The sequence below is a fragment of the Bipolaris oryzae genome, assembly GCF_000523455.1.
Source record: "Bipolaris oryzae ATCC 44560 unplaced genomic scaffold scaffold_3, whole genome shotgun sequence".
In the NCBI taxonomy this organism is placed as follows: Eukaryota; Fungi; Ascomycota; class Dothideomycetes; order Pleosporales; family Pleosporaceae; genus Bipolaris; species Bipolaris oryzae.
This window is the reverse complement of record NW_006911279.1, coordinates 201,341-213,985: the sequence shown is the minus strand read 5'-3', so window position 1 is coordinate 213,985 and position 12,645 is coordinate 201,341. Positions and strand designations below refer to the sequence as shown.

Here is a 12,645-nt window from a genome sequence, read left to right as displayed (position 1 = left end):
CAGCAGTACGTAGTTATGCTTACAGTAAGCTGGGCTGTGGCGGTGCCAAGTCATGACGTCAATGTGTACTAGTGTAAACGGGTTCAGGCGGCCTGGCGGTGCAGTAACGATTCGGGCGCACCATCGAGATTTTGTGGCGGTTGATCGAACAGAGTGACGCGGTCGCATGCGTCAGTCAGGTTCCTATGCATCTGCAGTACTGCTTGGAGCGAAGTTCGCCGGCTGTACACTCTTATGATCCTTCCTTAACCCTGCCATTCTTATTCCACTTGGTCGTACTGCTCTGATACCAGCTACGCCCCAGCTGAGTCTTGCGTAGATTTCTGGGCGCACATGTGGAGTGGCACCAAATCACAATGTAACTCACGATAAATGCCTACGCTCACCTCATCCAATGGCTTGGCCTGGAACGGTTTCTGACCTTTTCACCTGGATGGAATTGAACGGTTGCTATTGTTGATGAGCATTGGAGTCGAGATGATAGTTCCTTTGGCAGGTCATCGAGCATTATATAGGTGGTTTGTTGAGGGGTGCAATTGTTCGCCAAGATTACCTCATAAACGGCTATCGCTTACCGCATTTGAACGAGCCTGATACGTCACCCTCAGCTACCAAAACATTTCCCGAGAAAGCAGTTTAAGATGAGTGTATTAAGTGCATCCATCTAGGAGCGGTGAACTATGCTAGAATATATGTTTACAAAAAGGTAAAACGAAACTTAAGACCCTGGTCAATACGCTTTGTTGCTCATACCCAATCCCAAAAACTCGAATAATATAGGGTTTCCTGCAACAGCTATATACGCAATGCCTAATGCACGTTAGCGTATGCTTGCAAGTAATCGTGGTTAACATACCGGTATAGACGATCAACTTTGTTACAACTTCGACGTCGTAGCGTACTCGTGGCTTCGTAAGCATCATGAAAATCTCACGCTTCTCATTCTCCTCTTCGGATGGCTCATGTACAGTTTTGCAGACACCGCCTGCAGTATCTGTATCACTCTCTGGTGGTGTCACAGTGTTGGTCTCTGGTAGTTGCACCTTACCCGTACCCATCATCTGCTCATACGAATGGACGCGAGATGCCATTGGCGTTGGCAGGAGACGTGCACCAAGGAGCGGGTCCGATTTCTCCGCATTGGGCGTGTCGGGCATCGCTGGGCTTGGTGCCCACGTAGAATTCTCTGGAACAGCACCGTCTAGCGAGTTTACACTTTCACGGCGCCGGCGGTTGCGATACGCAAGCGTCTCATATGCATCTGCAGCGGATTGAGGGCCAACCGAGACGGATCGCTTACGCGGCTGAGCGAGATTTTTCAACATGTGTGGCAGCTCAGATGCAGGCGGAATGACATTATCGTCATCTGCAAAAGGTTTAATCGAACTGTACTTGGATGCATTCAGGAAGAATGCGCGAGGCATGTTCCAGCGAGCCTGTTCAAGTAGACGGAAGATTGGAGGCAGTATGGTGAACAGGGCAGGCTTCATGGTTGCTCTCCAGACGAAGATAACAACAACGCCCAAGAGAATGCGAATGGTTGCTTTGAGCAAGCCCATCTCGTGCAAGTCAAAGGGGACCGAGGAGGGATATGCATCTTGCAGGGCATAGCCCGTTTGGGCATAGTGCCAGGCACCAAGGTTTATGCCTATGACGACGCCAGCGAATGAGACGCTATCGTCGTAGCAGGGGCAGTCGTCGGCGGGCTCCGGATGGACGCGCACGAGAACACAAACTACCAACGTCGCGATGAAAATGTGCACTGTGCTGCCACTAAAGACCCACGAGTCCATCCAGTCGCCGTAGACGAGCTGGAAGGCAGTGATGAGGGCACCCATCACACTGCCCACTATGACGTCGAGGAATCCGTGCATGCCGCAGTATAGGCGCCCGGCTATGATGGACAGTGCGTAAAAGTAGAAAAGGGCCTGGAGGCCCATGTTGAGATTAGCGTTGTCCTGCTGGGCCGACTGGCGCAACGTGTAGATGGCATAAAAGGCCACGGAGACAGCATTGGCAGAGTGCGACGAGGGGAAGCCATATTCGAGCGCAGCCGAGCCCGACATGGAGATGCGGGCGAGAGGAGGTGAGAGGGGGCGGGGGAGGCAGAGCAGATCCTTGAGGAAGCCGGTGCTGTAGACACCCGCGGCAAGCATGAAGACAGTCCTGTGCACGTCAGACATGGCAGCGCAGTTAAGGACAGCAGCGCACGACATACGCTCGGCCGACACTGGTGTAGCCACACCAGAACTGGATGGGCAGGAAGACCATGAAGAAGGTGTGGGTGCCGAGGTTTGCGGTATAGGCAAAGTAAGAGTCGAGGAAGGGCGAGCGCAGCTTATCCTGCAGTAAGGCCAGCCACGGGGTCTCCCAGCGCACAATGGGGATGAGGCGGTTGCGCAGGGCATTGCGCCACTTGGGGAGTTGCTGGGCATAGTGATCGTGGCCCTTGTTGCCGGCGTCAAGCTTGGGTTTTGTCATGGCTGGCGGCGCCTCATGTTGCGGAGGCATAGCGGCAGCAGGCGCAACAGCGGCAGCGGCAGCGGGGAAGAGGAGGAGGAGACGAAGGAGCCGGGCGCGTCAGTCGCTTGTGCATGTCCAGGTGATTGATGCTGGGTGGGTGGCGGTGTTATCGTCGTCGTCGTCGTATGTAGTTGCAGCGTTGGTGGTGGTGATAGTGGTGATAGTGGTCGAGTTGGTGGTGGTAGGGCTGTGCGCCCGCCGTCTGGCAGGCCACGGAATGAGCGACCCAGGACAGGCGGGCGTTGACACTCGGCGCTAGCTTAGCGAGCCGCTGGCGCTGTAGCGCGGTTGCCATATGCGACCGAGTGCTGCCAACAATCAACATGCGCCTCTCTTAAGCCCCGACCACTCGCTCCCCACACGCTCTCCCGCTCCAGCTCTGCTCTGCTTTGTTCTGTGTGTCTTCATTCATACCCTCTCCCTGCTCGCCATCCCGTGCAGCATCAGCCCGCCCGCCCGCCCACCACCACCTCTGGCGAGATATCACCACATATACCCCATACACACAATGGCCGCCACCTCGCAAAACTACGACTACCTGCGGCGCAAGCAGAGCACAAAGTCGCCTGTGTCATCAATGGGCCCTGCCCGCGGCCATGCCCGCACCCCCAGTGAGCGCAACAGCAATGGCACCGTTAGTTCATACGGCACTACCAACACGCGCGACACAGCAATCACCGAGCCACCCGCATACTCGAAAAAGCTCGTCGTTGTCGGCGACGGCGGCTGCGGAAAGACGTGTTTGCTCATCAGCTACAGCTCTGGCAACTTTCCAGAGGTATGCCCGCCTGCTACGCTGCCAGCAGCGACAGCACAACCTCCATTATTAATATAGAGACTAATGCACCCCAGAAATACGTGCCTACCGTCTTCGAAAACTACATCACCCACACGCCCCATCCGCCGTCCGGCAAGATGGTCGAGCTGGCCCTATGGGACACAGCCGGCCAGGAGGAGTACGACCGATTGCGCCCTCTCTCCTACCCAGAGACAGATGTCATTTTCGTCTGCTTCGCAATTGATTGCCCAAATTCGCTAGAAAACGTCATGGACAAGGTAAGAGAGCTAGCTGAGCCAGCACATCCATGCATGCACTGACACGACTCAGTGGTACCCCGAGGTTCTCCACTTCTGCCCAACCACACCGCTCATGTTGCTGGGCCTCAAATCCGACCTGCGCAACAAGAAGAACTGCATCGAGCTCCTCAAAACACAAGGCCTGACGCCCGTCACCTCGGACCAGGGCCGGGCCGTGGCCGAGAAAATGGGCGCCGTCTACATGGAGTGCAGCAGTAAAGAACAAGACGGTGTCGAGGAAATCTTCGACATGGCCGTCACCATGGCCGTTGGCGACGAGCACAAGGAGCAACAAGACCGCCGCCTCGGCACCGCAAACTCAACATCAAGAGGGAACACAACGACGCCCATCCCCGCTGGCGGCGGCAAGAAGAAGAAGCGCAGCGGCTGCACCGTCTTGTAATCCTCATATGACGACGCTGGACGATACGATCAATATGTTTTAATGACCACACGCTGCCCGCCCTCCCTCACTGTCCTGACATGTCTCTTCCTTCCAACACATCATGGTCGAGTCTTTTCATGTACATGGTTTGGGGGCGTTTTTGGTTTTTCTTTGGCACGACAATGGACATAGCGAGTCCAAACGCCTACAATATCATTTCCCTTTTTCTTGTATCTGTATTCGGTATTTAGTATGAGCGCATAGCGAACCTTCTTTCTTGGCTTTGCCTGCGCCCAGGGAGTAAATGAAGCGCAGTCTTTTTTTTTGAACCATGCTCGATTTCCAGCCCTATGACAAGCATTTTACTAGTGACTTGCTCAGGGGTATCATTGCATCATCTTCCCGTAACGCCTTGTTCAGGTTTATATGAACCATTCACCGTGCGCAACACTATGCGGCATCTTGTCGTATCCTCGTCATACTATCAACAGGGGTCCTCTGTTCTTTCATTTCCTCTCATCGGGCACCTCTGTCTCGCCTTCATGCTCGGTGGCCCCCTCTTGCATGCTTTCCTGCTGCTCGTTGGGGTCCTTGGCCATGACGTTCTCAAAGTGACTCCACAGCGACTCGACAGGCGCGAATTCGTTGCCGACTGATGTGACTTCTTCGAGCGAGCGGTTGAGTTTGTTGATGTTTTGCAAGACGACTTCTAGGCTCTGCGACCATGGTTAGCACGCAAGCGCTAGATTGTTGCAGCGACATTGGCGGCCACAATGTCGGTGTGCAGGCCGTAACATGGGACGCACTTGGGCAATCTCCGTCACCAGCATCTCGCGCTGCTGCTCGTAATATGTCTTTGGTACTGCTGCCTCCTGGCCATTCGTAGATCCTACAAAATACGGTGGTGCCATGATGCTGCTGCCGCGGTGTTGATATGTCAAAGGCGAGCCTGTCGCGTCCGCCTCCGGTGTTGCGGGGACCTTGCCCTTGTCGCGCTAGCTAAGCGAGGCTGCTGAAAAGTCGAGCTTTACCTTTAACTCTTTCCTTTCTCCTCACGACTTTCACGATGAAACCTCACAAGTGACAGGTAAGCAAAATATTTTTTTCGTCCTTGCTTTTTGCGCCTTATATGATGAATACCCAATAATCTGTCAATCCCCTGACTCCCACAAGATGGGACCATGGTGAACCAATATTGTATTCACACTCTGATCCTCTAGCCAACTCAGTGTCTCACCTCACCGCTACATTGACCTATAAGAAACTAACCTTTGCCTCGCTTCAGATCACACAATGGCGCAAGCGCCAGCACCCAACCCAATCAAGGAACCATTTCCCATCTCCCTCGTCGGTGGTCGCTACCTCCTCTTTGATGTGGACGTCATTGCGCACTGCCGTCGCGCGCACAACATCTGCGGACTCTTGGTGGGCACGATCCCGAACCTCAGCCAGCAGAACGTTTTTCTGGGCGTACCGCTGGAACTTATGCCGGAAGAGGCTCGGGTACTCGTCGATAAAGGCGCTGCGTATATCGTGGATGATGCGCAGTTTCATGAAGAGAACTTTGCGAAGATGAGCAGAGAGGACAGACTCAGGTACATGGCCGAGATGGATAAGAGAGGAGAAGAAGTGGCCAAGGAGCAGAGGGAGGCTGCAGAGAGGAGGAAGGAAAGGGCCCTGCGCGACAAGGGTTTGAAAATAGACGAGGCCAGTCTTGCTGCAAGCTCGGTGTCTGAACAAACGCTCAAAGTGGATGACTCGAGTCTCTCAGGCTCCGGTCTGGGCTTCATCATGAAAGGATCTAGCTTCTCCGACTCATATACGCCAGTCGAACTCACCAAGGTCGACCCAAGTCCTAGTACCATCAGCAGTTCCAGTCCTGTTAGCTCAGAAACTAGCACTTCTGATCTTGCGCAATCTGGTCTTGGGTTCATTATGAAGGGCTCAAGCTTCTCAGAGTCGTGGGTACAGGTCAAGCCACCAAAGGTTGACTCTCCTGCGCCTACGCCTGCGCCTGTTCCTACCTCGATACCTGCACCTGAAGAGTCTCTCTTCGAACCAGTGTCTGCTCCAACTGAACCTGAATTGTCCAACAAGAGCAACACCGTGAAAGGTGTTGCAGGTCAGAAGCATTTCGTCACGCCCACCACCTCATATCCACCCCTGGCGACCCCCGCCAAGGAGACTGCAGCCCCTCCCCCAAAGGTACCGGACAGTTACCCATTGTTCCGGTATCTGCACTCCAAAGGCTACTATCACATGCCTGGTCTGCGCTTTGGTTGTCATTACAACGTGTACCCTGGCGACCCACTTCGCTATCACAGTCACTTTGCTGCGACTGGTCTGGGCTGGGACCAGAAGTTTGAGCTTCTGGACGTTGTCGGCGGTGGGCGCCTCGGTACAGGAACGAAGAAGGCTTACATGATTGGCGGTGAGGATCCAGAGATAGACGCGAATGAGAAGGAGCCTGTCAGGGCCTTTTCCGTCGAGTGGGCGGCCCTATAAGTGGCATCGCCGAGGATTAGACCGACGAGGATTATGATTTTATGAATACAATGCTAGACTAGAAAGGAAAAAATAAATCACAGTTCAATGTACGCTGCTGTCGCTCTTGGGACTTTCGAATTACTTGTGAATATGCGCTGAGGGTTAATAGTAACAGTACCATCTGCGACACTTCCTGTTATGCATTCTGCTTGTGTAGTACTGAGATCACACGCCAGGCACAAAGTATCGAGATAAAAAAACATGCCGCGGCCTGTGGTTCCTGCAGATGCGATCCACCAATAAGGCGAGTGCAGTTTGACCCCGCTAATCGACCCCACGCGAGCGGTTTGCCAAAAGTTCGTGACAATGCATGCCGTCCTATGCGCCACACCACAACAGCGCCATGGCTTTGCATGACTTGTTGGGACAGCTGCCAGCTGGTAAGTGATTTGGATTCCATTCTGACATCCACTCCTGACTTTGGTATAGAGGTACTCCTCATCTGGCACGACCATCGGCTTCCTATTTTGCTCTCAGCGCTCGTAGTAGCGACAATTGCGCGCCTCATTATTTACTCGCGCGACCGAAGAGAGAAGTTACCGACATCGCCCGTACCTCAGTCGCCCATCCAGAAGCAAAAGGTTGAGCTCAAGCCTGAATGGCTCCCAGAATATACCACGACCCTCAGTTCTCCAGACCTCAATGTTGATAATCATGCCGAGGATGACACAGGCGCTGTGGTCGCGGCCACAAAAGTGAAGAAGGGACCCAAGATGGTCAAGGGCAGGAAAATACCGAAAAAGAGTGTATCCCCAACTTTAGCCTTCGATCACAAAACGGACAAGATACAACCCCTGGTCTTCTTCCAGTCGCTTTCTGGTACAACGGAGCGCTTTGCCGCACAATTCGCGAAGACAATCACAGAGTGGACGACTGGCTGCGACCAAGCTTCTTCTTTCCTCGAGCCTCAGACCCACGACATCTCATACATTGAACACGATGACTATTTTGTAACCCCACCAAAGACCGATGCCAACGTCAAGTACTTTTACATCATCCTCATACCCACGTACAACATTGATACTGTCCTGGATATATTTATTGAGAGTCTCCAAGAAACCCACAATGACTTCCGCATCGATACAGCACCATTGAGTGGGTTGCTTGGATACTCCGTTTTTGGATTTGGAGACAAGGAGGGATGGCCAACAGAAGAGGAAGGCTTCTGCAGTCAAGCTAGGGAGGTTGATAAGTGGATGGCGAGGTTGACTGGCAGAAAGCGAGCATATCCTCTTGGTATGGGAGATGTCAAAAGTGATGCTGAAAGGCGATTTGAAGAATGGAGAATTGGAGTTCAGGAAGCGCTGGTCGAGCTTGCCGAAGGACGAGGACTTGGCGAGGGTGTACCAGGTAGCGGCGATCCTGCTGAGAGTGATGAGGAAGACGTGGATGACGCTGAGGACGGAAACGGCCAATCTTCACGAGTTGACGATGTCGAAGACTTGGGCTCCATGGTCAACTCTTCGTCATCGCCAGTACCCATTGACTTCACAACCTATAAGAAATCTGCGCCCAAACCCAAATCCACCTCTGCCCCAAAGGAGATGGTCCCAACTACTTCTCCCACTCATGCTGCTCTCACAAAGCAGGGTTATAGTATTATCGGCTCACATTCCGGTGTCAAGATTTGCCGATGGACCAAGTCTGCACTACGTGGTCGGGGATCTTGCTACAAGTACTCATTCTACGGTATCGCCTCACACTTATGTATGGAAGCAACTCCGTCTCTGTCCTGTTCCAATAAATGTGTCTTTTGCTGGCGTCACGGCACAAACCCCGTCGGCACCACCTGGCGCTGGGTAACAGACGCCCCCGAGATGATCTTCGACGGCATCACAGCAGCGCATTACAAAAAGATCAAAATGATGAAAGGCGTCCCAGGCGTACGAGCCGAACGCTTCAGCGAAGCAATGCGAATCCGGCACTGCGCCCTAAGTCTCGTCGGCGAACCCATCTTCTACCCGCACATCAACCAACTCCTGGACATCATGCACAAAAACCGCATCTCCACATTCCTCGTCTGCAACGCACAGCACCCGGCCCAACTCGCCTCCCTCATACCCGTAACCCAACTCTACGTCTCCATCGACGCCTCCAACAAGGACAGCCTCCGCAAGATTGACCGCCCCCTCCACCGTGACTTCTGGGAACGCTTCTGCGCTTGCCTCGATATCCTGCGCACCCGCCGCTTCGAACAACGCACCGTTTTCCGCCTCACGCTCGTAAAAGGCTTCAACATGGCCGAGGAAGTGCGCGGCTACGCTGATCTCGTCGAGCGCGCGCTACCTGGCTTTGTAGAGGTAAAAGGTGTAACGTACTGCGGTACATCTGCCGCTGGGTCCGCCGGTCTCACGATGCAAAACGTGCCGTTTTACGAGGAAGTAGCTGAGTTTGTCACGGAGCTGGAAAAGGAATTGAATAGTAGGGGCTTGCAATATGGTATTGGGGCTGAACATGCGCATTCGTGCTGTGTCCTTTTGGCGGATCGGACACGCTTTATGAAGGAGGGGCGGTGGGCTACCCGAATCGATTTTGAGCGGTTTTTCGATTTGAATGAGGGGAAAGTACAGGGAACTCGTGTGGAAGACGGCAAGGTCGTGGGGTGGAGGCCGGAAGACTATGTTGGTGATGAGACGCCTGAGTGGGCGCTTTGGGGGAATGGTGGATTTGATCCTAGGGATGCGAGGGTGTATAGGAAGGGTAAGGGGCCAAAGGTGGAGGCGGAGAAGAGTGAAGGGCAAGAGAAGCAGGAGAAGATGGCGGCTTTGGAGTTTTAGATTGTACAGTTTAGAGACTCCAGTGTAGAGCAGGAAAAGAGTAAGTAAAATAGCTGATATCTTGTCATCTATCTATCGAAGAGTAACCCTGAGGGTATCGTGTAAACCAAAAGATACAATATCTTAAAGAAAAATACGTTGGAAATCTAAACCATACGGATATCATAACACGCCACTCATGAAGAAAAAACCCCCACCCCCATCACTCCCGCCCAAAAAGCAACGGCTCCTTCTCATCCACACTCGACTTCTCCTTCCCCCTCCACTCCTTCAACCCCGCATACGTGCCCCCCTTAACAATCTCCTTGGTCTCTCCCACCGTCCCAAAACAACAATGCTCCACCTTACCCAACGGCCCCTCCCTCGGATCATCCTCCAACAACACGCCAAACCTCAGCTTCGTCTTTGTTAGATCCTTGGGAAACGGGTCACCGCCCAGACACGCACCCACACTCAAATGATCGAGCGTGGGATTCCGCGTGGTAACCATGATACGCGAGAAGAGGACATCGGACGCGACGCCGTTCTTGTACAGAGACCACGCCCCAACGAGGACAAAGGCGAAGGTAATGGCGATTACGATGGCGTAGCCGATCCAGAGAGATTGCTTGTAGTAGACGTATACCATCATTGTACGGGATTTTTCGCAGGCGGTGTTTTGTGTTTGGGCAGCGACGAGGTTAGGATCGCTGAGTAGCGTGATGATCATGTCTTCGAAGAGATCTTGCATTTCGGTTTTGAGATCGACGAGCGGGTACGATGTGCTGCTGTTTGCGAGGCGGGTTTCGGAGAGGTCGGTGTAGGTGATTAGGACGTTGTTTTTTACGATTTTGCCGCGGAGGAAGCGACGGAGGAGCATGCCGAGTGTGTGGTAGGTACTTGCTACTTTGTATTTTCCTACGTCGTCGCTGGGTCGGATGAAGTTTTGTGCGGGAGAGGCGGTCCAGTCGTTTGATTTGTCGTCCCATTGGACGGTCGTGTCGACGACTGGGGCGAGGAAGTCGCGCTGCTTGCGTGTGGCGTTTTGTCGGGGGCTATAGTCCATTTCAAAAGTGTAGTTGGTATAGTGCATGACGCATTTAAACATTCTTGGTTCGTGGACGGTTTTCCATGTCTCGTAAAAGGGCGAATCGGGCGCGTATGGCTGGTAGGTATTGATTGCGTAGCCTATCCAGAGATTGGGTTCACTCTGGATGACACCCAACATATCGCCTTTTTCTTTCGGATTCTGGTAGTGGTAATCGCCTTGATCTACGTCTGCATAGTAGGTAACGTTTCCTTTCGGCGCAAGTATATCCATTGAGAAGGGTGCTTTGTCTTTGTCGGTATCGTTGAGGTCATCGCATTTATATCCTGGACCCAAGAAATTGATCGAATAAGTGCAGTTCCAGCCTTCACCGCAGAACGACATGGCCGCATTCTCGCGAGACTGCGGCTTCTGCATGTAGACGCTGCTAAAGGCCAGGCGCCGAGCGGTCTTAGAAGGCTGGTCATAATAATCAAACCAACCTGGCTGCTGAGCTTTGATGTCTGTTGTATTGAAAAAGCTCAGAGATTTCTTGTAAAAGGACTTTTGGTCTCGAAAATCGTAATCTGCCTCCTGGGCAAAGTTGAGGTTCGCCACCGAACACGTTCCGTTCTCATGCAAGGTACTAAGCTGAGAGGTAAGTGACGCTGGAGAAAGAACAGAGGCCAGAGGTATCAACCTTTTCGCACATGTCAGCAAAGTCAGCCTCTTAATGAATACTTGACTTACCACGTGCAAGCTGCCATCAATGTTGCAAGCTTGCCGTTGCGGGCCATTTCCCAGTTCATGAAAAACTGCGTGGGATCCTCCGTTGCCGAAAATAGGCCATCGATGCCCTTGATTGTCATGGCTTTTCGTCGAAACGTATACCAGATGCGTTGACGATTGCATATGATGACGCACCCCGCGAGCGTACTCTTGACAAAGAAGGCCAGTGCTGTGCCGTACCTGACCATCTTCAATTGAGCTGTAGCCGGCTTTCCGTCAAGATATGCATAGAACAAATGGTGGCCCACTGCTGCAGCAAAACCAGCCAGAAAAAGCAACATTACCAGCGCAGGAGTGGTCCAGTATATGTGCCATTGGGCTAATTCGCCCGATCTCCGGTCCAGTATAGCCTGGGTATCGGCATCTCTCGACGTGCTGTTGTATAGCATGCGATTCATTGTATACGACGACTCTCTCTTTGACTGTAAAGAGGGCCCCAAGCTAGAATTTCGCTCATGAACGGGTGCATACTGCTCGTTGCTCTGTGCAAACCCGAACATTGACCGGGGATGTAGCCCTGTTTGTATGCCTTCATCCGTGTCGTGGGGTGGCGAGCGCCCACGAGAGCCATACGTGTCGCCATCGTCGAGGGATGTTCTGGATAGGTGGGCAAGTTCGATGGGGTCGTTATTTGTATGGAAAGGGTCGTAGGGCTCGGGCCGGGTTTGTGGGGAAACATCGCGCGACGAGTCGCTGGACGAGGGTTCTAGAGAGGTCATGGTAACGTGGTTCCTGTGGTTCCTCGGGGCCTTGGGCTATGGGCGGGCGGGGCTTGTATCATAAACTATGTGATGAAGCTAGAGTGTCGAGCGACAAGTTGCACATGCATTATGATGCGCTCGCACAGCATTCTCGAGCTGAAGGGGCAGCGTATGCGTAAGGGCCGACTTCGCTTGTTGTGGAACCTGGGGAAGAAAATTCCATGGCAGTCGACGCTGTGCGCGAAGACGATTGCTCCTCTTTATGCGCGGCGTTGTCTAGCTGTGGTATTGCCAGTGGACAAAGGTCGGGGCGTAGCGGATGACGGGCCAATGCTCGGTCATTGGTAGGCGATCACACACTAATCATCACTGCGCCCGTGTGGCTGAAAGCTGCATCTCTTCAGGGAGCTGAAAGGCAGCCTGTTCATATTTAGCATGCCATTGTGCCTCACTTGTTTCAGCCATCGTTGTTGTTCGCTGCATCCTCGTTGACGCGTATTTTCGCTGATATGATGCTTGTTTTCACCGCCAAGCGCCACGATAGGCCAGTCTGTTCTCCACCAAAGTCATCAAATATGATAGGGTGAGACGTTTCAGCCGAGATTGTATATGTCTGGAGGGCAACACTGGGAATGCGCTGCTTGATAACCGGCTCTGGGTCCACGAGAGACCGCCTTCTTTCCCCGATGTCTGGCCCCCGACCGGGTACTACTGCTACTGCTACTGCTACTACTCTACTACGCCTGGGATAAGCAGCCAACGGACTAGCGGATACTGACACGCGTCGAGGTTGAGCAGTGTATGCTTACCGTGTATGTGGGTATGGAAGGCAATCGAATG

The 12,645-nt window shown here is 53.1% G+C and overlaps 6 protein-coding genes across 6 annotated transcripts; 3 read left to right on the top strand and 3 right to left on the bottom strand.

The window, feature by feature from the left end:
• Positions 1 to 730: 730 nt before the first annotated feature.
• COCMIDRAFT_81233 (uncharacterized protein) lies at positions 731 to 2,511 on the bottom strand (the record flags this gene model as incomplete). The annotated part of the gene is made up of 3 exons (XM_007684562.1): positions 731 to 810; positions 857 to 2,166; positions 2,219 to 2,511. 3 exons carry the CDS (start codon positions 2,509 to 2,511, stop codon positions 731 to 733), a joined length of 1,683 nt encoding a protein of 560 aa, XP_007682752.1.
• Positions 2,512 to 3,031: 520 nt separating this feature from the next.
• COCMIDRAFT_81121 (uncharacterized protein) lies at positions 3,032 to 4,003 on the top strand (the record flags this gene model as incomplete). The annotated part of the gene is made up of 3 exons (XM_007684561.1): positions 3,032 to 3,301; positions 3,376 to 3,579; positions 3,632 to 4,003. 3 exons carry the CDS (start codon positions 3,032 to 3,034, stop codon positions 4,001 to 4,003), a joined length of 846 nt encoding a protein of 281 aa, XP_007682751.1.
• Positions 4,004 to 4,491: 488 nt separating this feature from the next.
• Positions 4,492 to 4,896, bottom strand: COCMIDRAFT_623 (uncharacterized protein; the record flags this gene model as incomplete). The annotated part of the gene is made up of 2 exons (XM_007684454.1): positions 4,492 to 4,701; positions 4,792 to 4,896. 2 exons carry the CDS (start codon positions 4,894 to 4,896, stop codon positions 4,492 to 4,494), a joined length of 315 nt encoding a protein of 104 aa, XP_007682644.1.
• Positions 4,897 to 5,278: 382 nt separating this feature from the next.
• COCMIDRAFT_81216 (uncharacterized protein) lies at positions 5,279 to 6,490 on the top strand (the record flags this gene model as incomplete). The annotated part of the gene is made up of 1 exon (XM_007684560.1): positions 5,279 to 6,490. One exon carries the CDS (start codon positions 5,279 to 5,281, stop codon positions 6,488 to 6,490), a length of 1,212 nt encoding a protein of 403 aa, XP_007682750.1.
• A 385-nt stretch (positions 6,491 to 6,875) lies between these two features.
• Positions 6,876 to 9,309, top strand: COCMIDRAFT_81183 (uncharacterized protein; the record flags this gene model as incomplete). The annotated part of the gene is made up of 2 exons (XM_007684559.1): positions 6,876 to 6,912; positions 6,962 to 9,309. 2 exons carry the CDS (start codon positions 6,876 to 6,878, stop codon positions 9,307 to 9,309), a joined length of 2,385 nt encoding a protein of 794 aa, XP_007682749.1.
• A 202-nt stretch (positions 9,310 to 9,511) lies between these two features.
• On the bottom strand, positions 9,512 to 11,823 carry COCMIDRAFT_21784 (uncharacterized protein; the record flags this gene model as incomplete). Its single annotated transcript, XM_007684476.1, has 2 exons — positions 9,512 to 11,015; positions 11,066 to 11,823. 2 exons carry the CDS (start codon positions 11,821 to 11,823, stop codon positions 9,512 to 9,514), a joined length of 2,262 nt encoding a protein of 753 aa, XP_007682666.1.
• Positions 11,824 to 12,645: the final 822 nt, after the last annotated feature.